The sequence below is a fragment of the Ovis aries genome, chromosome 11 (assembly GCF_016772045.2).
Source record: "Ovis aries strain OAR_USU_Benz2616 breed Rambouillet chromosome 11, ARS-UI_Ramb_v3.0, whole genome shotgun sequence".
Lineage (NCBI taxonomy): Eukaryota > Metazoa > Chordata > Mammalia > Artiodactyla > Bovidae > Ovis > Ovis aries.
Window position 1 is genome coordinate 35,487,111 of NC_056064.1, and position 23,105 is coordinate 35,510,215.

Consider the following 23,105-nt stretch of genomic DNA (forward strand, 5'->3'; position numbering starts at 1 on the left):
GGCTCTAGGTGAGTGATCACACCATCACGGTTATCCAGGTCACTGAGATCTTTTTTTTGTATGTGTATGTATTTATTTTTTTTAGTGTGTGTCTTTATTGTTATGTGTATCTTCTGTGTATTCTTGCCACCTCTTCGGATTCATGTCATCTTGCTTCTTGACTTATGCCTTTGTTTTGGCAGAACATATTCGTACTAGCCTTCCTGGAAAAGGCTGTTTGCAACTAAGATTTTTGAGAACTTGAATGTGATATATGTCATTTAAAGGGATGATTCATAGTTTGATTGAATACAGAATTCTATATTGGAAAATCTTTGTAAGTTTTCCTTCACAACTGTGAAGACATTAATTCATTATCATGGTCAGTTTGGAGTGTTGCTATGTGGACTCTTGCTTTTTTATATATATTCTTTGTAAGTTTTAGGATATTTGTCCCTATTTGTTGTTGCTTTGTTTTTTCCTTTCTAAAAATCCATGATGATGTAGGGGTCTTCTTCTGTATCTGAGGTAATGTGTTTCATCTGCAAATTTTTATTTACAGTTGAGAAATTTTTTCTTTATTTCTCTTTGTCTTCTCTCTTTCTAGAACTATTAGGTAGATACTGAACATTCTGAACTGACACTCATAAATCCCTTTTCCCTCTTTTTTTCTATCTCTTCTATTTTTGTTGTAATTACTGGATGATTTCCCCAACTTTATCTCTCAACTGTCATCATTTTTTTTTCCTTAAAAGCTTTTTCTTGGATGGTTACTTTTTATAACATCCTATAATTCTCTTGTGGATGTAGCTTTATTATGAAAATAAAATTATTGTGGGTTTGTTTTTTTTCCCAAATTTTTGCTGCTGTTTGCATTCATTGTCTCCTTTTATTCTCAGTACCCTATCACAGTCCGTGACTTTGGGGCTTTAAATTTTATAATGGAGGCTTTCTTTGGGTGTCTGGTGCTTTTTGGCTGTTTTGCTCATACTTAAGTAAAAGATTAAAAAGAGATGGCATGACTACACAGAAGAATTATATACAGAAAAGGTCTTAATGACCCAGATAACCACGATGGTGTGGTCACTCACCTAGAGCCTGACATCCTGGAGTGCAAAGTCAAGTGGGCCTTAGGAAACATTACTAAAAATAATGCTAGTGGAGGTGATGAAATTCCAGCTGAGCTGTTAAAATTGCTAAAAGATGGTGCTGATAAAATACTGTACTCAATATATCAGCAAGTCTGGAAGACTCAGCAGTGGCCACAGGACTGGAAAAGGCCAGTTTTCATTATAATCTCAAAGAAAGACAGTGCCAAAGAATGGACAAAATACCGTGCATTGGTGCTCCTTTTGCATGATAGTAAGATTATGCTCAAAATCCTTCCAGCTAGGTTTTGTTGTACATGACCTGAAAACTTCTTTAACTCAATGAAACTACGAGCCATGCCATGTAGGGCCACCCAAGACGGACAGGTCATGGTGGAGAGTGCTAACAAAACGTGGTCCACTGGAGAAGGGAATGGCAAACCACTTCAGTATTCTTGTATGGAGAACCCCATGAGCAGTATGAAAAGGCAAAAAGATAGGACAATGAAAGATGAACTCCCCAGGTCAGTAAGTTCCCAGTATGTTATGGGAGATCAGTGGAGAAATAACTCCAAAAAGATGGAAGAGATGGAGTCAAAGCATAAACAACACCCAATTGTGGATGTGACTGGTGATAGAAGTAAAGTCTGATGCTGTAAACAGCAATATTGCATAGGAACCAGGAATGTTGGGTCCATGAATCAAGGCAAATTGAAAGTGGTCAGACAGGAGATGGCAAGAGTGAGCATCAACATTTTAGGAATCGGTGAACGAAAATGGACTGGAATGGGTGAATTTAACTCAGATGACCATTATATCTACTACTGTGGGCAAGAATCCCTTAGAAGAAATGGAGTAGCCATCATAGTAAACAAAAGAGTCCGAAATGCAGTACTTGGATACAATCTCAAAAACGACAAAATGATCTCTGTTCGTTTCCGAGGCAAACCATTCAATACCACAGTAATCCAAGTCTATGCCCCAACCACTAATGCTGGAGAAGCTAAAGTTGAATAGTTGTAAGAAGACCTACAAGACCTTCTAGAACTCACGTCCTTTTCATTATAGGGGACTGGAATGCAAAAATAGGAAGTCAAGAAATACCTGGGGTAACAGGCAAATTTGGCCTTGGAGTACAGAATGAAGCAGGGCAAAGGCCAATAGAGTTTTGCCAAGAGAACGCACTGGTCAGAGCAAACACCCTCTTCCAACAACACAAGAGAAAACACTACACATGGACATCACCAGATGGTCCATACTGAAATCAGATTGATTATATTCTTTGCAGCCAAAGATGGAGAAGCTCTATATAGTCAGCAAAAACAAGACCAGGAGCTGACTGTGGCTCAGATCATGAACTCCTTATTGCCAAATTCAGACTTAAATTGAAGAAAGTAGGGAAATCCACTAGACCATTCAGGTATGACCTAAATCAAATCCCTTATGATTATACAGTGGAAGTGTGGAACAGATTCAAGGGATTAGATCTGATAGACCGAGTGCATGAAGAACTATGGATGAAGGCTCACAGTGTTGTACAGGAGACAGGGATTAAGACCATCCCCAAGAAAAAGAAATGCAAAATGGCAAAATGGCTGTCTGAGGAGGCCTTACAAATAGTTGTGAAAAGAAGAGAGACAAAAGGCAAAGGAGAAAAGGAAACAGACACCTATTTGAATGCAGAGTTCCAAAGAATAGCAAGGAGACATAGGAAAGCCTTCCTCAGTGATCAGTGCAAAGAAATAGAAGAAAACAATAGAATGGGAAAGACTAGAGATCTCTTCAAGAAAATTAGAGATACCAAGGGAACTTTTCATGCAAAGGTGGGTAAAGAAATGGTATGGACCTAACAGAAGCAGAAGATATTAAGAAGAGGTGGCAAGAATACACAGAACTGTACAGAAAAGATCTTCAAGACCCAGATAATCACAATCGTATGATCACTTACCTAGAGCAAGACATCCTGGAATGTGAAGTAAAATGGGCCTTAGGAAGCATCACTATGAACAAAGCTATGGAGGTGATGGAAGTCCTTTGAGCTATTTCAAATCCTAAAAGATGATGCTGTGAAAGTACTGCACTCAATATGCCAGCAATTTTGAAAACTCAGCTGTGGCCACAAGACTGGAAAAGGACAGCTTTTATTCCAATCCCAAAGAAAGGCAATGCCAAAGAATGCTCAAACTATCACACAATTGCACTCATCTCACACGCTAGTAAAGTAATGCTCAAAATTTCTCCAAGCCAGGCTTCAATAGTACATGAGCCTTGAACTTTCAGATGTTCAAGCTGGATTTAGAAAAGGCAGAGGAACCAGAGATCAAATTGCCAACATCTGTTGGAAAATCGAAAAAGCAAGAGAGTTCCAGAAAAATATCTGCTTTATTGACTATGCCAAAGCCTTTGACTGTCTGGATCACAACAAACTTCTGAAAATTCTTCAAGAGATGGGAATACCAGACCACCGATCTGCCTCTTGAGAAATATGTATGCAGGTCAGGAAGCAACAATTAGAACTGGACATAGAATAACAGACTGGTTCCAACATCAAGGATATATATTGTCACCCTGCTTATTTAACTTATATGCAGATTACATCATGAGAAACTCTGGGCTGGATGAAGCACAAGCTGCAATAAAGATTGCTGGGAGAAATATCAATAACCTCAGACATGCAGATGACACCACCTTAATGGCAGAAAGTGAAGAAGAACTAAAGAGCCTCTTGATGAAAGTGAAAGAGGAGAGTGAAAAAGTTGGCTTAAAGCTCAACATTCAGATAACTAAGATCATGGCATCTGGTCCCATCTCTTCATGGCAAATAGATGGGGAAACAGTGACAGCCTTTATTTTGGGGGGCTCCAGAATCACTGCAGATGGTGACTGCAGTCATGAAATAAAAAGATGCTTGCTCCCTGGAAGAAAAGTTAGGATCACCCTAGACAGCATATTAAAAGACAGAGACATTATTTTGCCAACAAAGGTCCATCTAGTCAAAGCTATGGTTTTCCCAAGTAGTCACATAAGGATGTGAGAGTTGGACGATAAAGAAACCTGAGCACTGAAGAATTGGTGCTTTTGAACTGTGGTGTTGGAGAAGACTCTTGAGAGTCCCTTGGACATCAAGCAGATCCAAACCAGTCCATCCTAAAGGAAATCAATCCTGAATATTCATTGGAAGGATTGATGCTGAAGCTGAAACTCCAGTATTTTGGTCACGTGATGCGAAGAACTGACTCAGTGGGAAAGAACCTGATGCTGGGAAAGATTGAAGGCAGGAGGAGAAGGGGGCAACAGAGGATGAGATGGTTGGATGGCATCACCAACCCAATGGACGTGAGTTTGAGTAAACTCCAGCAGTTGGTATGGACTGGGAGGCCTGGCATGCTGCAGTCCATGGGTTTGCAAGAAATTGAACACAACTGAGCGACTGAACTGAACTGAAAACTTCCAGATGTACAAACTGGGTTTAGAAAAGGCAGAGGAACCAGTGATCAAATTGCCAACATTAGCTGGATCATACAGAAAGCAAGGGAATCCCAAAAGAACATCTGTACTCCTGCTTCACTGACTACCCTAAAGCCTTTGACTGTGTGGATCATAACAAACTGTGGCAATCTTAAAGGGATGGGAGTGCCAGACCACCATACCTGTCTCCTGAGAAACCTGTAAGTGGGTCAAGAAGCAACAGCTACAGCTTTAAATGGAGCAACTGACAGGTTCAAAATTAGGAAAGGAGGACTACATTGCTATATATTGTCACCCTATTTGACTTACATGCAGAGTACATCATGCGAAATGCTGGTCTGGATGAATCACAAGCTGCAATCAAGATTGCTGGGAGAAAAAAAAAAAAAAAAGATTGCTGGGAGAAATATCAACAGCAGATATGCAGATTATATCCCTCTAATGGCAGAAAGTGAAGAGTAACTAAAGAGCCTCTTAATGAGGGTGAAAGAGGAGAGTGAAAAAGTTGAGTTGAAACTCAACATGCAACTAAGATCATGGCATGCAGTCCCATCACTTGATGGCAAACAGAAAGGGAAAAAGTGGAAGCAGTGATGGGTTTTATTTTGGGAGGCTCCAAAATTAGTGTGGATGGTTCCTGCAGTCATGAAATTAAAAGACTTTTGTTCCTTGGAAGGAAAGCTATGAGAAACCTAGACAGCAGGTGAAAAAGCAAAGACATCACTTTGCCAACAAAGATCTGTACAGTCAAAGGTTTGGTTTTTCCAGTAGTCATGTATGGATGTGAGAGTTCGCCCATAAAGAAGACTGATCCCCGAAGAACTGATGTCTTCGAATTTTGGTGCTAGAGTAGACTCTTGAAAGTCTCCTGGACTAGTAGCAGATCAAAGAAGGGAATCCTAAAGGAAATCAGTCCTGAATTTTCATTGGAAGGACTGATGCTGAAGCTGAAGCTCCAATACTTTGGCCACCTGATGTAAAGAACTGCTCATTGGAAAAGACCCTGATGCTGGAAAAGATTGAAGGCAGAAAGAGAAGCAGGCAGCAGAAGATAAAATGGTTGGATGGTATCATCAACTCAATGGATATGAGTTTGAGCAAACTCTGAGAGACAGGGAAGGAAAGGGAAGCCTCATGCCCTGCAGTCTATGGAGTTGCAAAGACTTGGACACAACTGAGCGACTGAACAACAACAAAGTTTTGGCGTTTGTTGTGAAGAATCTGCCTGCCAATGCAGGAGGCCTAAGAGACACGGGTTCTTTACCTCGGCTGGAAAGATCCTCTGGAGTAGGAAATGGCAGCCTACTCTGGTATACTAGCCTGGAAAATCCCATGTCCAGGAGTCTCGTGGCTACAGTCCTTCAGATCACCAAGAGTTAGACACGACTTTAGCGAGTGAGCAACACGTAAATGATACTGATTCTTCAGTTTTCTGCCTATAACATTTGACCTTGGCTTCTGTTGTTCAGGGAGTAATGCCAGGAAAAGGGAGGTCTCACTGCTCTGGAGGTTGGATTTAGGTTCTTATACTGCTTCTTGTACTTACTTTCATCCCATCCCTCTATCTTAATGTTTCTCTTGCATACTTCTGTCTGTAGATTGCTGGTTACGTCAATTCATAAGCTTTTCATGAATTTTGGCCACATACTGACTTTCTCTCTAAGCACTGCTGGGTTGAGTTTCAGCTTAGTCTGGTCAGTTAAATCAGTTTCTAATGTTTACCCACGTGTTTTCTATCTTGTAGAGTTTTGTTCATGTTGTGTCTGCTGTAGGTTCTTTTTCTGTTCCCTCTGTCCTTGTGGGCAGATACTTTTTAGATTCTTTCACTGTCATTTTAGTTTCATTTTTGAATTATTGTGTGATAAATTACTATCTCCACTATCTTTAACTGGAAATCTTGTGCAGGCTTTTTTCTATTAATGTAACATTAATGCTTAGACACTCACATTTCCCCATTCTCCCATACCGCTTCAAAAAGGGCTTACATGCACTGTATTGCAACTTGCTTTTTAAAAAGCACCTCTATATAATGGGTTTCTTTCATTTTTCAAGCTCTAGTTTAATGTTTTTAAAGTTAAAAATTTAAGCTTTTAGATGTACACATAACTTATTTCATCTGTGCCCTTTTAATGATCACCTGGGTTGTTTCAACTTTTGCTGCTCTGACCATCCTTTTACATACATAATTGCCTTCTTGTGACAGAGCTTTTGTAGAATTTTTTATTAAATTTTTTTTTTTTTTTTTTTTTTTTTTGCCCATAGCACACTGCTTGCAGGATCTTAATTCCATAACCTGGGCCACCACAGTTAAAGTGCCAGGTGCTAACCAGTGGACCACCAGGGAGTTCCCTGTAGGAGTATTTTAGACATCAAGTCCTTGGTCACTGGGTATTTGCATTTTAGATTTTAGTAGATCTTGCCAAGTTGCCCTTAAAAGAGAAATAAAATGGCTGTTCCAGTTTATACCCAGATAACATAGATATGGTAAAGATCATGGATTCTGAAGCCTGGCTGCCTAGGTTTGAGTTCTGCCTCCGACTCATTTGCTGGATGATTTTGGCAAATTCCATAACCTCTTTAGTTTCCTTTTCTGTAAAGTTGGGATAAGAGCAGCAGCTCTTTTGTAGAGTAGATGTAGTTTTAACAAGGTAATCTATGAAAGGACTTAGACCACCGCCCAAACAATGCAGAATAGTGCTCTCTCTTAGCTGCTGTTTTTGTTTGTGTCTGCTAGGACCTGACCACAAAAACATTCTGTATTTTCTTCACTAGTTCTCTCTGTGCAATATAATGAAAATATCTTAGGAAACCTGTGAGAAATTCTTTTAAATTATATTTTATATTAAATATTACAGGTTAAAAATTCTTATGTCACTTAGCCTTTTGTATTCATTTTGCACTGTTAAAAACATCTTTGACATATCTGTTGATTTGGTTTTGTTTTTGTTGCCTAGCACTCCCACCAAAGGCATAGAGAACAAAGCTTTTGATCGCAATACAGAATCTCTCTTTGAAGAACTGTCTTCAGCTGGTTCAGGTCTAATTGGAGATGTGGATGAAGGAGCAGATTTACTAGGTATGATAGTTTATCTGAAATAGTATCATACTGTTTTAAAAATAGATTTTTTAAATGATATAATGGAACATTTCTTAAAAATGTCCCTAACTGGGGCTTCCCTGGTGGCTCAGTGGTAAAGAATCCACCTGCCAATGCAAGAGACCCTGGTCTGATCCCTGAGCTGGGGAGAGCCCAAGTGCCACAAAGCAACTAAGCCAGTGCACCACAGCTGCTGAGCCTGTTCTAGAGCCTGGGAGCCGCAACCCCTGAGCCCCCATGCCGCAACTGCTGAAACCCGTGTGCCTTAGAGCCCGTCCTCCACGACAAGAGGAGCCACCACAGTGAGAAGCTTGTGCACAACTAGAGGATAGCCCTTGCTCGCCCCCAACTAGAGAAAAGCCTGCACATCAAGGACCCAGACAACCAGAAATAAACTTCAAACAAAACAGAAGTCCCTAACTGTCCAGTGGGGCAGAGTTATTGTGCTTTTAAGTAATTAATAGGAACATATTCTTTGAAGTCATGAAAGTTTTAAATGAAAATGTCTTCGCATATGGATACATTTAGAATTGAATTGCTTTTTAGTTTGTATTTTGAATTCACATACACAATTTATTGAACTCCTTCCTGCTACGTTCTGAGAACAGTATTACATATAAGAAACACAGTGATATATGTATACATGTGGTTATATATAGATATATAGATTTTATGGATTGATGGATAGTTACTTCCTGGCTTAAATAGTGTTCATTAAATTCACTTGACTTTTCTGAGATTTCACAGAGTATTCTGTTTTAGCTTCTTGAGAAATATGTTAGAGTTTGTGTTGTTGAAGATTGTCTGGTTTGAAAAGGATACTGTATTTGGCTCTTCTACTATTGATCTGGTTTGTTGTTGTTGTTCCACCGCTAAGTCTTGTCTGACTCTTTGTGACCCCATGGACTATAGCCTGCCAGGCTCCTCTATCCATGGGATTTCCCAGGCAAGAATATTGGAGTGGATTGCCATTTCCTTCTCCAGGGAATCTTTCTAACACATGGATTGAACCCTGGTCTCCTGCATTGGCAAGCAGATTCTTTACCGCTGAGCCACCAGGCAGTGAATGACCCTTTTGCCAAATATCTTAACCTCTCTGGGCATTAGGTTCTTTGTGTATAGAAAGAAAGACTTGTGCTCTAATTCAGGGGTTGGATAGGCTGTGACTCCTGGATTATTTTTGTGTACAAATAAAGTTTTATTGGGGCCCAGCCACACTTTTTTTTTTTAATGTTTTATCTTTGATTTTGGGGCTTCCCAGGTGGCACAGTGGTAAAGAATCTGCCTGGCAATGCAGGAGATGCAAGAGATGCGGGTTCAATCCCTGGTTCAGTAGGATCCGCTGGAGGAGGAAATGGCAACCCACTCCAGTATTCTTACCTGGAAAATCCCATGGATAGAGCAGCCTGGTGGGCTATAGTCCATAAGGTCTCAAAGAGTTGGTCAGGATGGAACAAACACACACACAACACCCACAAACACACAGACACCCACACACAGTAGTTGCTTTTGCCCCACAATAGCAGAGTTAAGTTGTCTCTAACAGGGATTATGTGGTTTACAAAGCCTAAAATATTCACCATCTGGGCCTTTACACAAAAAGTTTTCACCTGCTCTAAGTGATCTTTAAAGTTTCTTTGAACATGAATGAGATTTCCCTGAGGGTCCAGTGGCTAAGACTCTGTACTTCCACTGCAGGGGACATAGGTTTGGTCCCTAGTCAGTAAACTAAGATCTTGCAAGTTGTACCGTGAGTTTAAAAAAAAAAAAAGTTTATATGAATCTGGCCCCTGTCAATTAGCTTTGATGTGCCTTTCTTTATAACTTAAGACCTTATAGAAATTGAATACATTATAGTATTAAAAATCTGTGCCTTTGGAATGGATTCCGGTCTCCAAACATTTTTTGTATCCCTTAGTAATTCGGTATAGGTTACACTGTTCTTAAAAGGTGCTGTTTGTCAATCTTGTGGATATAGAGAAGCGTTGCTTGCATTCATTTATGTCAAATTTATTGATTACCAGTTATGTCCTCAATAAGTATTTTTTGAAGGAAACACAGTTTCTGTCTACACAGAGCCCATAGGCTTATTTAAAGTAAGAGAGATGGAAAGTACATTAATAAACTTAGTTAGGTATAGACTCCCACCACTAAGTAAAACATTGGAAGCTTTGAATGAATTTGCATTTTTCAAGGATATCTTAAGGATTCTTAAGAAGCACTCCATTTTTACATTTAAATTTATGCTCTAACTTTGTTAACATTAAATTGTACATGGAAAGTTCCTTCTAAGATTTGATATAAGAAACTGATTTTCTGCCAAAATTGAGGAACAGATGCAAAAAAATGTTAGAAAAAATAATTTTTAATGTTTAAACACATTCTCAAATTTATATATAGTAAAGCACAATTTTTTGTTTTGACTAATGAATAGAATTGTATAGCCACCACCAGAATTAACAATATATCACCTCTCAAAAAATTCCTTCATGCTTCCCCTTTGTAATTTACCAGAGTGAAGTACTTTTTAAACGTACTTTTTACCCTCTGCTTCCTTATAATCCAGTATTGAATAATATCATTATTGAGGTTGGTGGCCCTAAACTTACTTTCTTGTAAAGATGTAAGAAGCCACATAATGCTTAGAAATAATTGTCATCTTTTAAATCAAATATTTTTCCAAAAGCTTCCATTCTTTAAGTCAGAAAATTGAGCATAATAAATAGCTTAAAACAAAATCCTGATTACCTTTCCACTTTGAAAAAAAGAGATAAACTGTAAACTACTGTCTTTTCCCTTTTGCAGAATTTATATATTTACCTGGAAAATGTTCCAGATTTGAAGTTTTCATATATTACCTTAAGTGATTTTAAGCCTATATGAATACTTTTGGCCAAAAATATTAAATGAAACCTCCAACGCATGTAGTTGTTCCTTGGCTTCTCTTCTGTCTTATTCAGCAATAGTAATTGCATTGTAACACTCACTAGCTGGAACGTGGTTAAACTGGTAAAATTGTTTCCCAGAGTTCCTCAGATTGTCTTCAGTTGATGAATAAGTCCATTTCTGTAACTCATTATTCGTTTTACAATTACTGTGTTATTGTAAAACTCTTCCCTGGTCTTTGTAATCATTATGCATGTACTCAGTTTTAGATTACTTTTTTCAAATTTTAATAGTTTAAAAAAGATAATCCCCCCCAGTTTGTCCTTTATCTTGATTGATATCTCATTCTTTGACTTTATTTCCAGTGATTGTTTTCTCCGTTCACTTTTGTCACTTACCCCCCATGGCCACATTCTAGAACTTGTGAATCATACATACATTCATCCTATTCTTGAGATTTTCTTTGATTTTCTTACTATTGATTAAATTTTATTTTTTCAATTTCACTATTTTAACTAACTTCTTCCTGTTATCATTTAAACATGTTCTGGTCTTTACCATTTTAAAATAAAACTACTGCCCTCTTCTGACTCCATATCTTTAGTACCTTTCCACTAGATGACTCTCCTCCCATTTCCAGCCATGGTTTTTTGCATCAGTATCAGTGAGGCAGGTGTCTATTATGTGCCCGGCACTATTCTGGATTGATATACCAGTGAACAAAACAGACTTCTTGAAAGTATGTCTACTTTTAACAGGCAGAACTTCCCTAGCCTCACTTGCACCTCGTGTGACTGCAGTCTGTCATTCTGCCCCACACTAACCTTCCCAGAAATAGCATTGTTTGCTGTCTCCAGAAGTTCCTTCTGTTATTTCACATGACTTCTCAAATAGCATTTGTCTTTAAACAGTCTTTGCTTGAGGTTCTGTCCTATCAGAGTTCTCTGTATTCTTTCCTGCCTCTGATGATGTCTTTTCATCATGCAGGATCCTTTCTCTGCCCAACTTTCGGATGTTCCTAGTCCAGGCTTGCTTCCATGTTTGGAATGTCTTATTTGCTCTTGTTTTTTCTGGGTTTTCATGGCTCATTGCTCCAAACTTTTTCTCTCCATCTAGGATTTTTTTCTATAGCACTAGACTATCACTTCCAAACAGCACTCTAGACCACTTCTAAGATGATTTGTAGAGCTTTGTAGTTAAAACTCAGTTTGTCAACATCTTTCTTTATGTGTCCCCCAAGGCTGTTCTTATATCAACATGTATTAACTCAATGAATGACCTCACCAGCAACTCAGTTCTCCATCCTAAATCTTTCTCACTTCCCTCAAAACCAGTCATGAGGATTTTTTGCCTCCTTCCTTAAAAAAAAAAAAAAAAGTCTGTGTATCTGTTTCTATATCTCCTTCTTGCCTCTGTTATAACCTCCTCTGTGAATTCTGCCTTAATCTCCTAGTTAAAGCTCAGTTGTCTGGAAGCATTCCCATAGCACTACATTTATTATGCAACTCTTCATAATACTTTCTTGTAGTTTTTCAATGTGCCTGCCTCCCTGACTAGACTATAAGCTCAGTATGGCCTAGACAATTATATCTTTTGCTCACTGTTGAGTCTTTGGCCCATGGCACAGCAACTGAGTGAGTGGACTGTTAAATAGTTCTAACACTTTTGTTTCACCTCTAAATCTATACTTCTTTAACTGTTGAAATTGAAACTCCTTTACAGGAGAGTTTTTAAGAGAGGAGTGTACTTTTGGAGAAATGCACATACAGAAATAGATAAAATTGTGCATACTTCCTCAAGGAAGCAACAGATGATCTGGAATCCCATCTATAAACCTAACTTGTACATCAGTGCTAAAATCCAAATGAGATGTGTTTTATTTTTAAAACTGTCAGGCAGTTTTTTGCTTGTCTTAATAGGGTAAGTTTTCCAAACATGTTACACCTAAGTTTATGCTAGTTGAAGACATTTATAGAAGTATGGCCACTTCAAGTTAAATTTTTCTTACAGTCATCATTTTTATCAATACATTTCAAAGTGAAAATTTTGGACAGTGGTATTGGTTATGTGTTAAATTTATATGCTAGATTTTAGAAGAACTCTTCACTGAAAATGTGTAAACTCTAGAAACTATACAATGATTTCCATAGAACACATATTTCAAAAATATTCCTGTTTATGATATTTATACTTTGTTTGGTTTCTCTACATCTTTTCAATTTTATTGGCTCCTTTCTCTCATTTTGAAATAAATATGGATCTTGCTTTCTGAAAACAATCTAATTGAGATTCTCATTCATTTTTTTGCTTGGGCTGCTTCCCCAGGGGAATATTCTGGTGTGTATGCTTTTAAATACTTTAATGTTACAGCTTTTTAAGCTAGGTGGTCTTGGCTGCTTTTCTCATTAATGCTTTCTCATTTTTTTTCTGCTCAACTATATTTTCCCCACATATATTTTTCAGCTTTTATGCTATGTGCTTGAGAATTTAGCAGTCATTATAAAAACTTTTTCACCCAATCTCAACCCTATTTCTTTTGACTCTGGCTTTATTAACATTAGTGTTTAAAGCAAATATTTCAACATATCTTGTCAAATTCATTTTTAAATTGGAATTTGGAAACCGTTTTAGTTTGTGTTTAGTTTCAGCTTTTGGATAATATGTAGATGATTAAATAAGCTACTATTTCTGGTATTTATCCTTCATGGTGGAAGTACTTTGTTCTTTGAGAATATCTGAGATAATTATAATACAGACAATATAGGAGTCCATAAGTGAGCAGAGAACTTATAGCATTCCCAAGTTGGTTGAGTTTTAAATTATCTTTTAGTTACATGAAATATTACCTCTTTTTTAAAATAAAGAGACATGTTAGCTCTTTTAATTTTTTGTTGTTTTCTTTAGAAATATTTCCTTTTTTAGGTGGGTTATAAATATTATTTCTTCCACTGTATGTAATTTTCCAATATTAGCTTATGAAACATGAAATGGTTGGTGTTTTGTTTTGCTTTGTTTTTGTAACTTTTTGAGGTATGTTCCCTAGTGTGTTGTTTAATTTCTTCAGTTTCTTACAAGTCACAAACTGAATAGCTTTCTTCTCCCTGAAGATCACTACGTTGGATCTTGCACTGAATATTCTACCACCCACCTGACAGTACTCATTAAGTTATTAAGCAAGGTTCTATAAATTGACAAGTAAACATTGTTTCAAAGAGGGCACTTTGAAGAAACCTTTATATTATTGATCTGGAATTTTCATTCTAATTATATTTAAGTTTATTTTATGAAAGAGTTAATAACACATCTGAGCATCCTTATGAATGCAGGAAATCATCTTAATTTCTGTCTTTACCACATCATTATGCATTAAATCATAACATTGTGCTTTCAAATGTCTTTCATGTCATGCATAAAACTTGTTGGATTTAGTATCTATTTTCATGCTGTTTCTCACATGAAACATCTCTTGTTCTTTGTTTTTGCTTTACATGGAATGCATGGGCTTTAAGACCATAATTTCTTTGGTAAGGTTTCATCTGTGTTGGGGTTCTGTTTCTTGTTTCTGCCTGTTCTGTATTAATAAGACCTAATTTTTAGGCAAAAGCCTACATACAATATCAGGTGTGATTTAGAAATGATTTTTCATCCATATTAATGCTATTCTTTTTTCCCCACTAAATACTGTTACTTTTAAAAATATTTGGAAGAAAAGTCTTCACTGTTTTGGAATATTATCTAGGAGAAACAAAATACAGACTTAAGAAACCTTTAGCTATGTTCTGTGGTAGATAATTATTTATAATTTTATAATGTATGCAAGTAAACATATAAAAATGAAATTACAGACAAAAGATTATTGAGGGACAGATAAAATGTTAAAATTTATGACTATGGCTTATTTTAAGTCTACATATATAGTTTTAATAATTTTATTTTCAAAGTTTTTATCTTTTTTCTTTGATAGGAATGGGTCGTGAAGTTGAAAATCTTATATTGGAAAATACACAACTGTTGGAAACCAAGTAAGTATATACGGAATTTAACAGGGAACAAGAGATACTGAATTTTCTTCTCATCCATATCGATGTCACATCTTTAATTTAACACAGTATAAATGCAGACTTGCTCCCTGTCTCCTCCCCTGTCTCCTCCCCTGTCTCCTCCCCTGTCTCCTCCCCTTCGCTGTGTATGGCCTTGTGCATACACATGTACACAAGCAGATAGTTAATGGGACCTAATTTCACTAATAGGTAGGTTTAATTGCTCTGGGTTTTGTTTTCTTTCCCATAAACAGATTCTGATCTCCTTTTACCCTACAAGTATCCATGCTTTTCTCTTAATCTTCTGAATGTGTCCTGTGTAGTATCGTTTCATAAGTTATTAAGAATAATACCCTTATGGATGCTATAAATTTAATCTTAATTCTGACTTTTAATAATTTGTTGATCTGCCTTGCCTTATCTATTTATTCTTTGGTAAGTGGGAAAAGTAAAAACAGGCCATTACTTTGTGGGCTTTTTTTTTTAAACCTGCAGATAACATCAGGTAGAGTATCTTTGAAGCATTCAATTATTATTTAGCTTTTTGATTGTAGGTACTTTAATCTACAAGAGAAATAAGCTTAAAGATAGAATATTTATTTGTAATGGTGTTTTTAAAATATGTGTTTCTTAGAAATGCCTTGAATGTAGTGAAGAATGACTTGATAGCAAAAGTAGATGAACTTACCTGTGAGAAAGATGTGCTGCAGGGAGAGCTGGAGGCTGTGAAACAAGCCAAGCTGAAGCTGGAGGAAAAGAACAAAGAATTGGAAGAAGAGCTTAGGAAGTAAGTTTTTACCATGTTGTTCTAAACCAAATAAGCATTGCCAGTGTACCACCAGGATTATAACAAGACTGCTACCTTTAGTCCTCTCAAGTCACAAAGGGCACAGAACTGCCTGGGATAGGGTTAAGTGCCTGGCCAATTGTGTCTACTCTGAACAGACCCTCCCATTTATTGACTATTATAATTTTTTGTGTATGTCATGATCGTGAAAGAAGTTAGACTGTTCAGATGTTGCTAATCAGGAAACTGTAAACATTCATTATTTTTCTTAAATACCTAGTTTTCTGACAACAGTGCTATAATAATGTTCCCTTAAGTGAAAGCAGCTAAATACTCTGGAAAAAGAAAAATAATCATTTAACGGTAGTTAAAATTTTTGACCTATTCTCTATTCTTTAAAAAGTTGAAGTCAACTTAAATAACATGTTTTGTTTTTCCCTCCCCCCACTAGAGCTCGTGCAGAAGTTGAAGATGCAAAGCAAAAAGCAAAAGACGATGATGATGTAGGTTTATAATTTTGAACTTGTTTTTCTTACCTTGCCACATTCTGATATTTTGGGGAAATCTTGTTAATTAAGCTTTGGATATATCACTTTAAAGATGAAAGTTCAGTTCAGTCACTCAGTTGTGTCCAACTCTTTGCTACCCCATGGACTGCAGCGTGCCAGGCCTGCCTGTCCATCACCAACTCCCAGAGTTTACTCAAACTCATGTCTGTTGAGTCGGTAGTGCCATCCAACATCTCATCCTCTGTCGTCCCCTTCTCCTCCTGCCTTCAGTCTTTCCCAGCATCAGGGTCTCTACCAGTGAGTCAGTTCTTCACATCAGCTGGCCAAAGTATTCGATTTTCAGCTTGAGCATCAGTCCTTCCAATGACTATTCAGGACTGATTTCCTTTAAGATGGACTGGTTGGATCTCCTTGCAGTCCAAGGGACTCTCAAGAGTCTTCTCCAACACCATAGTTCAAAGCCATCAATTCTTTGGCGCTAAGCTTTCTTTATAGTCCAACTCTCAACATCCATACATGACTACTGGAAAAACCATAGCTTTGACTAGACAGACCTTTGTTGGCTAAATAATGTCTCTGCTTTTTAATATGCTGTCTAGAACCAATCTATGACCACATAACTTTTCTTCCAAGGAGCGAGCGTCTTTTAATTTCATGGCTGCAGTCACCATCTGCAGTGATTTTGGAGCCCCCCTAAAATAAAGGCTGTCTCTGTTTCCATTATTTCCCCATCTATTTTCCATGAAGTGATGGGACCAGGTACCATGATCTTAGTTTTTCTAAATGTTGAGTTTTAAGCCAACTTTGTCATTCGCCTCTTTCACTTTCATCAAGAGGCTCTTTAGTCTTCTTCATTTTCTGCCATAAGGGTGGTGTCAAAAAGTCAAAATCACGTTTATGATCATGAATAGGATAGCTCATGCTCCTGTGTGCTGTCCAGATGGTAAGCTTTCTAGCTCTTTACATGTTCTCAGTTTTCCTCTGTGGCTTTGTGCTCTCACTTGTGTTTGCATGTTCAAGCTCAAGCGCTAGCTGGAGAATTTTGGAGTTTTTTTTGTTTGTTGTTTGTTTTGTTTCCAGTTTTAACTTAGAAATATACAAAAGCTTTAGTAATGAAAAATTTAATGGCATTAAACATAAAAAGATGTCTATCAACTTTATAAGCAATTAGCCCATATTGTTTTCAACATATAAATATAAGAGAATAAATATGAACTTCTTGCCAGTGTTAGCATACTAGTTATTCTGTTGTTAACTGGGTTCAGTTCAGTTCAGTCGCTCAGTCGTGTCCAACTCTTTGTGACCCCATGAATCACAGCACACCAGGCCTCCCTGTTCATCACCATCTCCCGGAGTTCACTCAAACTCACGTCCATCACGTCAGTGATGCCATGCAGCCATCTCATCCTCTGTCGTCCCCTTTTCCTCCTGCCACCAATCCCTCCCAGCATCAGAGTCTTTTCCAGTGAGTCAGTTCTCCGCATGAGGTGGCCAAAGTACTGGAGTTTTCAGCTTTAGCATCATTCCTTCCAAAGAACACCCAGGGCTGATCTCCTTTAGAATGGACTCCCTATAATAGGTGTTTGCTGCTTAAGTATCAGACTTGAGATATATGAATGTCCTGGTCAGAATGATTATTTGCTGCCCTTCAACCTCTTATTTGTGCTTTTATATGATATTTGATACATTTAAAATATATGCTGTATATGTAGGTTATGAGTTATACATTATAATAAATTAACATTATGAACCCACTGTTTAAGAACTAAGACATTATCAAACATTGAAGCTATGCTATGCTCTTCCCTCTGGATGATACTACTGTCCTATACTTATCATTCTATTAACTTGAAAGAAAAATAATTTTATCATATCACACACGTATGTATCTTTATAAGCTATGGTTTAATTTTCATTGTTTTTGTGTTTTATATGTATTTAGTCTTGGAAACTTGCTTCTTTTTTCAGTATTATGTTTTTTATATTTACCCTAGTTGTATAGTGGTATATAATTCATTCATGTTCACTGCTTTAGCATCATTCCTTCCAAAGAAATCCCAGGGCTGACCTCCTTCAGAATGGACTGGTTGGATCTCCGTGCAGTCCAAGGGACTCTCAAGAGTCTTCTCCAACACCACAGTTCAAAAGCATCAATTCTTTGGTGCTCAGCCTTCTTCTCAGGCCATCTCTCACATCCATACATGACCACAGGAAAAACCATAGCCTTGGCTAGACGGACCTTAGTCAGCAAAGTAATGTCTCTGCTTTTGAATATGCTATCTAGGTTGATCAAAGCGTCTTTTAATTTCATGCCTGCAGTCACCATCTGTGGTGATTTTGGAGCCCCCCAAAATAAAGTCTGACACTGTTTCCACTGTTTCCCCATTTTGGAACTTACTTGTAACTAATTTCTGAATAACTAGCTTTTGTTATATAGAACATGAATTTAAGATGCTGTTGTGATGACAGCATTTCCAGGTGAGCATATTAAATCTATAGAGATAACAGCTTTTTTTAGTTTCCTTCAAAATCTGCACTATTCTTTGTATTTATTTCCTTTATAATATATTCAAATACTTGTATTTGTTTAGAAATTTTATCATCTACTTTTCAGTCATAAGTAATTGTTTCTCTTTATTGATTTTATTTTTGTAAGACCAGTTTTCTGTAAGTTAATATATTAAAATTAAGAAGTTAAATTAAAAATTTTACCTAAGTCTGAGCTATAGGACCAAAACAGATTGAGGCTCCCAGAGTGATCTGCAGTCTTCTTTTCATTATAGAGTGATATTCCCACAGCCCAAAGGAAGCGGTTTACTAGAGTAGAAATGGCCCGAGTTCTAATGGAGAGAAACCAATATAAAGAGAGATTGATGGAGCTTCAGGAAGCTGTTCGATGGACAGAGATGATTCGGTTTGTATGAGAAGTACCTCTGGTGTTTTTCTACTTATTGTTTACTAGGTTTCTGATTGTTTACTAATATTCATTTCTTTGTTCACAACTGGAGTCTTCCCTTGCAGATCCAAGCCCTTGCTCTGTTTACTAGGAAAGGTCTAGAGAAACACTGGCAATTAGAAATGGAATGTGATGGAAGTGGGTGCCTTTTGGGCCAGTAGAGCCTCTTGGAGGATATTCCCACAACCTCTCAAAGGCAGTTGAGTAGTCTGTCGACGAAAATAATCAATAAATGATCTATAATTGAAATGGAAGAGTTTTTTTGGTGCCAAATGGAGGACTGTAACCTGGGAGAAAGCCTCTCTAATAACTGACAGATGTGTGGTGTTCAGCTCAGTTTTATATCTTGTCAGAACAAGCAAAATCAACCAAGTCAGGGAAACATTCCTTCAGGGCTTCTAAAACACCAGATCAGCATGTACACAGTGAGGCAGTATGGCCTTGCCACCTGGAAAGGGAGTCTTATCATCAAAAGACTGAGTAGCAGCATTGGTGTCCCAGGAAGGGAGGCATTTCATCTTTTATTTTTTTTAACATAGACATTCTTTACTTCTGGTCAGTGTACCCTTTTCTTTAATAATTAAAGCATATGTATAATGTATGTTTGATAGTCCACAATTAGGCATTTAAGTTAGCATAACATTTCCATTAAACGATGTATAAGCCAGAATACTTCTCCATACCTCAATATGTGAACATTTCTTTCATCAGTCGTTTTTAAAAGAATATAGAAACTGACACTACTTTTGCAATAATGTCAGGAAGAGATAAAATTTTCATTTTCAACATAAGAAACAAAATCATTCTTACTCAGTGTTTTCCTGTAAAATAGTCCTGATTTTTTTTCTCCTTTCTGACCAGTCTTGTATAAAAGCACCTTTGTCAGTGGATCTTATTAATGCTGCCCTCTAATGGTCATATCCTCAGTAACAGTGTTTGTTACTTCAATTTTAAAGTGTTCATGAAAAGTTTGTAATCTAATTGCCTTCTGATTTGCCCATGTTTTTCAGTTTGGATGGTCACATCAGATTTACCAAGTAACAGTACACACTGACACATTGTTCATAAACTTTATGAAAGTATTTTCTAACCACCACTTTTACTTCCTTATGATTATATCCTTTACTTAATAGTAATGAATGAAACATTTTATGTAGCACTTTTACAGGTTTCAAAAGTTGTAATTGCTTATAACTGCTAAGAAGGAAGAAGATAAGTAGTGTCTTGTTTTTGTCACTGAGTCATACCTGACTCTTTTGCAGTCCAGTGGGCTGTAGCCCACCAGGCTCCTCTGTCCATGGCATTTCCCAGACAAGAACACTGGAATGGTTTGCCATTTCCTTTCCAGGGGATCTTCCCTAACCCAGGAATTGAACCCACATCTCCTGCATTGGCAAGTGGATTCTTTACCACTGAGCCACTAGGGAAGCCTGATTAGTATCTTAATCTTTATTTATTGGACGAAGAAACCAATATACTAACAGATATGTTCTTAAATACCTGCTTTGAATAAAGAGATTTTGAATAAATAATAAGTAAATAGTTAAGTGAGACATATAGTCAGGCTCCACTTTTTATTACTGTTTTTAATTTTCACAGCCAAATGGTAGTCAACAAGTGAAAAAAAATGGTAACTTTCTTCATTGAATTAAAAGATGTTTTAAAATTAGTCAAAAAAAAAAAACCAGGAAAGGGAGCTCTGACAGTGATGGCAAAATCCTTACAGCCATACTAAATCAGTTTGCAGTGCCCTTTTTTAAAAAAAAATTTTTGCCTAATTACCTAATCAATCCATTTTATTTTCTTTCCTGGTCAGCTTTTCAGCGATGAAAAAGTCAGTCCTGTGAAAAATGACCCATTAGAACAATAAAGTTACAAGCTAGTTTTTGAGAACTGGAAATATAAGACAAACAATATCTTTATGTAGAGACAGAGGTTTACAATGCAATATTTTAATGTTAGGTTGATGCAAATGTAATTACAGTTTCAGACTGTGACTTTTAAATCATTATAACTAAGCTCAAGCACATCTTTATTAATCAAAATAGGAACCATTACAGTCAACACATTTTTGCCAATGAAAAATAAGTTTGTTTATTCCTATAGTGTAAAAATCTGTACTTCGGGATTTAGTGAACTCTTGGAAAGCATTTTCTGCATCCTACTGGTTGTGGAAGCACTTTTCCTGCAAAAAGCTGTCAAGATGCGTAAAGTGGTAGTCGGTTTGCCAGAGGTCAGGTGAATATGGTGGATGACACTAAACTTCAGTTTGTTCAACTTTTGAGGCATTGGTTGTGTGACATGCCTCAAGTGTCATCATGGAAAAGAATTGGGCCCTTTCTGTTGACCAGTACTGGCTGCAGGTATTGCAGTATTCTGTGCGTCTCATTGATTTGCTGAGCATACTTCTGAGATGTAATGGTTTCACCAGGATTCAGAAAGCTGTAATGGATCACACTGGCAGCAAACCACCAAATAGTGACCATGACTTTTTCTTTTGGTGCAAGTTTGGTTTTAGGAAGTGATTTGAAGCTTCTTCTCAGTCCAATCACTGAGCTGGTCTGTTGCCACTTGTCATATAAAATCTGCTTTTCGTTGCATGTCAGTCCCATCGAGAAATAGTTCATCATTGTTGCACAGAATGAGAGAAGACAACACTTCAAAATGACCATGTTTTTGATTTTTGGCCAGATCATGTTACACCCGCTTACCGAGCTTTTTCACCTTTCCAGTTTGTGTCAAATACCAAATGCCTGTAGAATGGTTGACGTTGAGTTCTTCGGCAACTTCTCATGTACTTATAAGAGAATCAGCTCAGTGATTGCTCTCAGTTGGTCGTTGTCAGCTTCCGATGGCCAGCCACTATGCTCCTCATCTTCAAGGCTCTTGTCTCCTTTGCAAAACTTCTTGAACCACCACTGCACTGTGTGTTCATTAGCAAGCAGTTCCTGGGCCAAATACGTTGTTGATGTTACGAGTTGTTTCCGCTGCTTTACGACCCATTTTGAACTCGAATTAAAAAATCACTCGAATTTGCTTTTTGTCTAACATCATTTCCCTAGTCTAAAATAAATATAAGATAAACAGTAAAAAGTCAATAACAAAAAAGCATAAAGCAAGAAGTGCACATTAAAATGATGTATAACGTGACCATATTTATTTAAGAATGCATTCCAATATCAAACAGCAAGTTTCAGCAATGCAACCCTGCAATTACTTTTGTACCAACCTAATAAAAAGGAAAGTTGGAGGATATCTCATCAATAAAAAACTTAAACAACATTCAGGCTTGTTGGTTGTCCTGCACAGATAGCAATTTTTTCTCTATCAATAGTCTGAGCTCTTGAGGAAGGGATGGAATTTCAATATTATTAGTTGTGTTGGCCTTAACAGACTGACTGACACATATAGATCAAAGTAATTTTTTATTAAACTTGTTGATTCTCCATGTATTTCATGAGCTTCTTGGGTCCCTGGTTGTTTAGATAGAAAGCTAGACCATCTCACTGATGACACATTCATTTCATCTCTCTCCCTCCTCTTTCCTTTTCTCTTTCCATGTAGTGCGTCAAGAGAAAATCCAGCCATGCAGGAGAAGAAAAGGTCAAGCATTTGGCAGTTGTAAGTATCTAAAATCACATGAAGACGTTAGCTAGCAGCACTTTGAGACAAAGAAGATTAGAATCAATCTGTTTTCACAAATGATTTCTTTCTTCTTACTTTCCTTTTTAAATTCAGGGTATATAGCTAAACTGTACTTTTTCTTTTTGGTATGTAGTATGCCAGCTCGGTAAGGCTGTTCTTGAGGACAAAAAATTAGTATTATCGTAAGCTGCATCATGGTTGTGCATTTGGTGGCATTGTCTGCTCAATTGAATAGAATAATGGGGAATTATTTTTAGAGTTGATGATTTCCTAGATCCCCATTAAATAAGTTACTGATTCATTGATTGTGTGATTGTAAGAAAATTTAGAGAGTGAAGATCGGAAATTTAGTGTTTGTGGGGTTTGAGTAGTGTATGTATGTTTGTGCTTTGGACTTGAACTGTGTTTGTGCCAGAAGTACTATGCATTTATTGTGCTTAAAACTTACCCCTTTTTGAGGAATCTGCTATTTAATAGAAATAAGGTTTTGTTTTTGTTTTTCTTTTTGAGTGAATGTGAAAAAATAGTTACTTAAATTGAAGTTAGTAAGGAAATGTATAAGATGTGTGGTAAAATGGTGATATGTGTTCTAGTACTTTATTATTACTATTTTTAGAAGTTGCTTGCTAAGCTTCTGTTCAAACCACACA

At 37.1% G+C, this 23,105-nt stretch overlaps 1 protein-coding gene across 15 annotated transcripts in view; it reads left to right on the forward strand.

Annotated features, from left to right (window-relative positions):
- Nucleotides 1–23,105, forward strand: part of SPAG9 (sperm associated antigen 9) — a 156,344-nt gene that overhangs the window by 105,174 nt on the left and 28,065 nt on the right. For all 15 annotated transcript variants that reach the window (XM_004012755.5, XM_004012753.5, XM_042255786.1 and 12 more), the window contains 6 exons: nt 7,490–7,611; nt 14,483–14,540; nt 15,193–15,345; nt 15,797–15,848; nt 18,638–18,768; nt 22,375–22,431. In XM_004012755.5, coding sequence (XP_004012804.3) covers nt 7,490–7,611; nt 14,483–14,540; nt 15,193–15,345; nt 15,797–15,848; nt 18,638–18,768; nt 22,375–22,431 — 573 coding nt within the window. The remainder of the gene's footprint in view (nt 1–7,489; nt 7,612–14,482; nt 14,541–15,192; nt 15,346–15,796; nt 15,849–18,637; nt 18,769–22,374; nt 22,432–23,105) is intronic.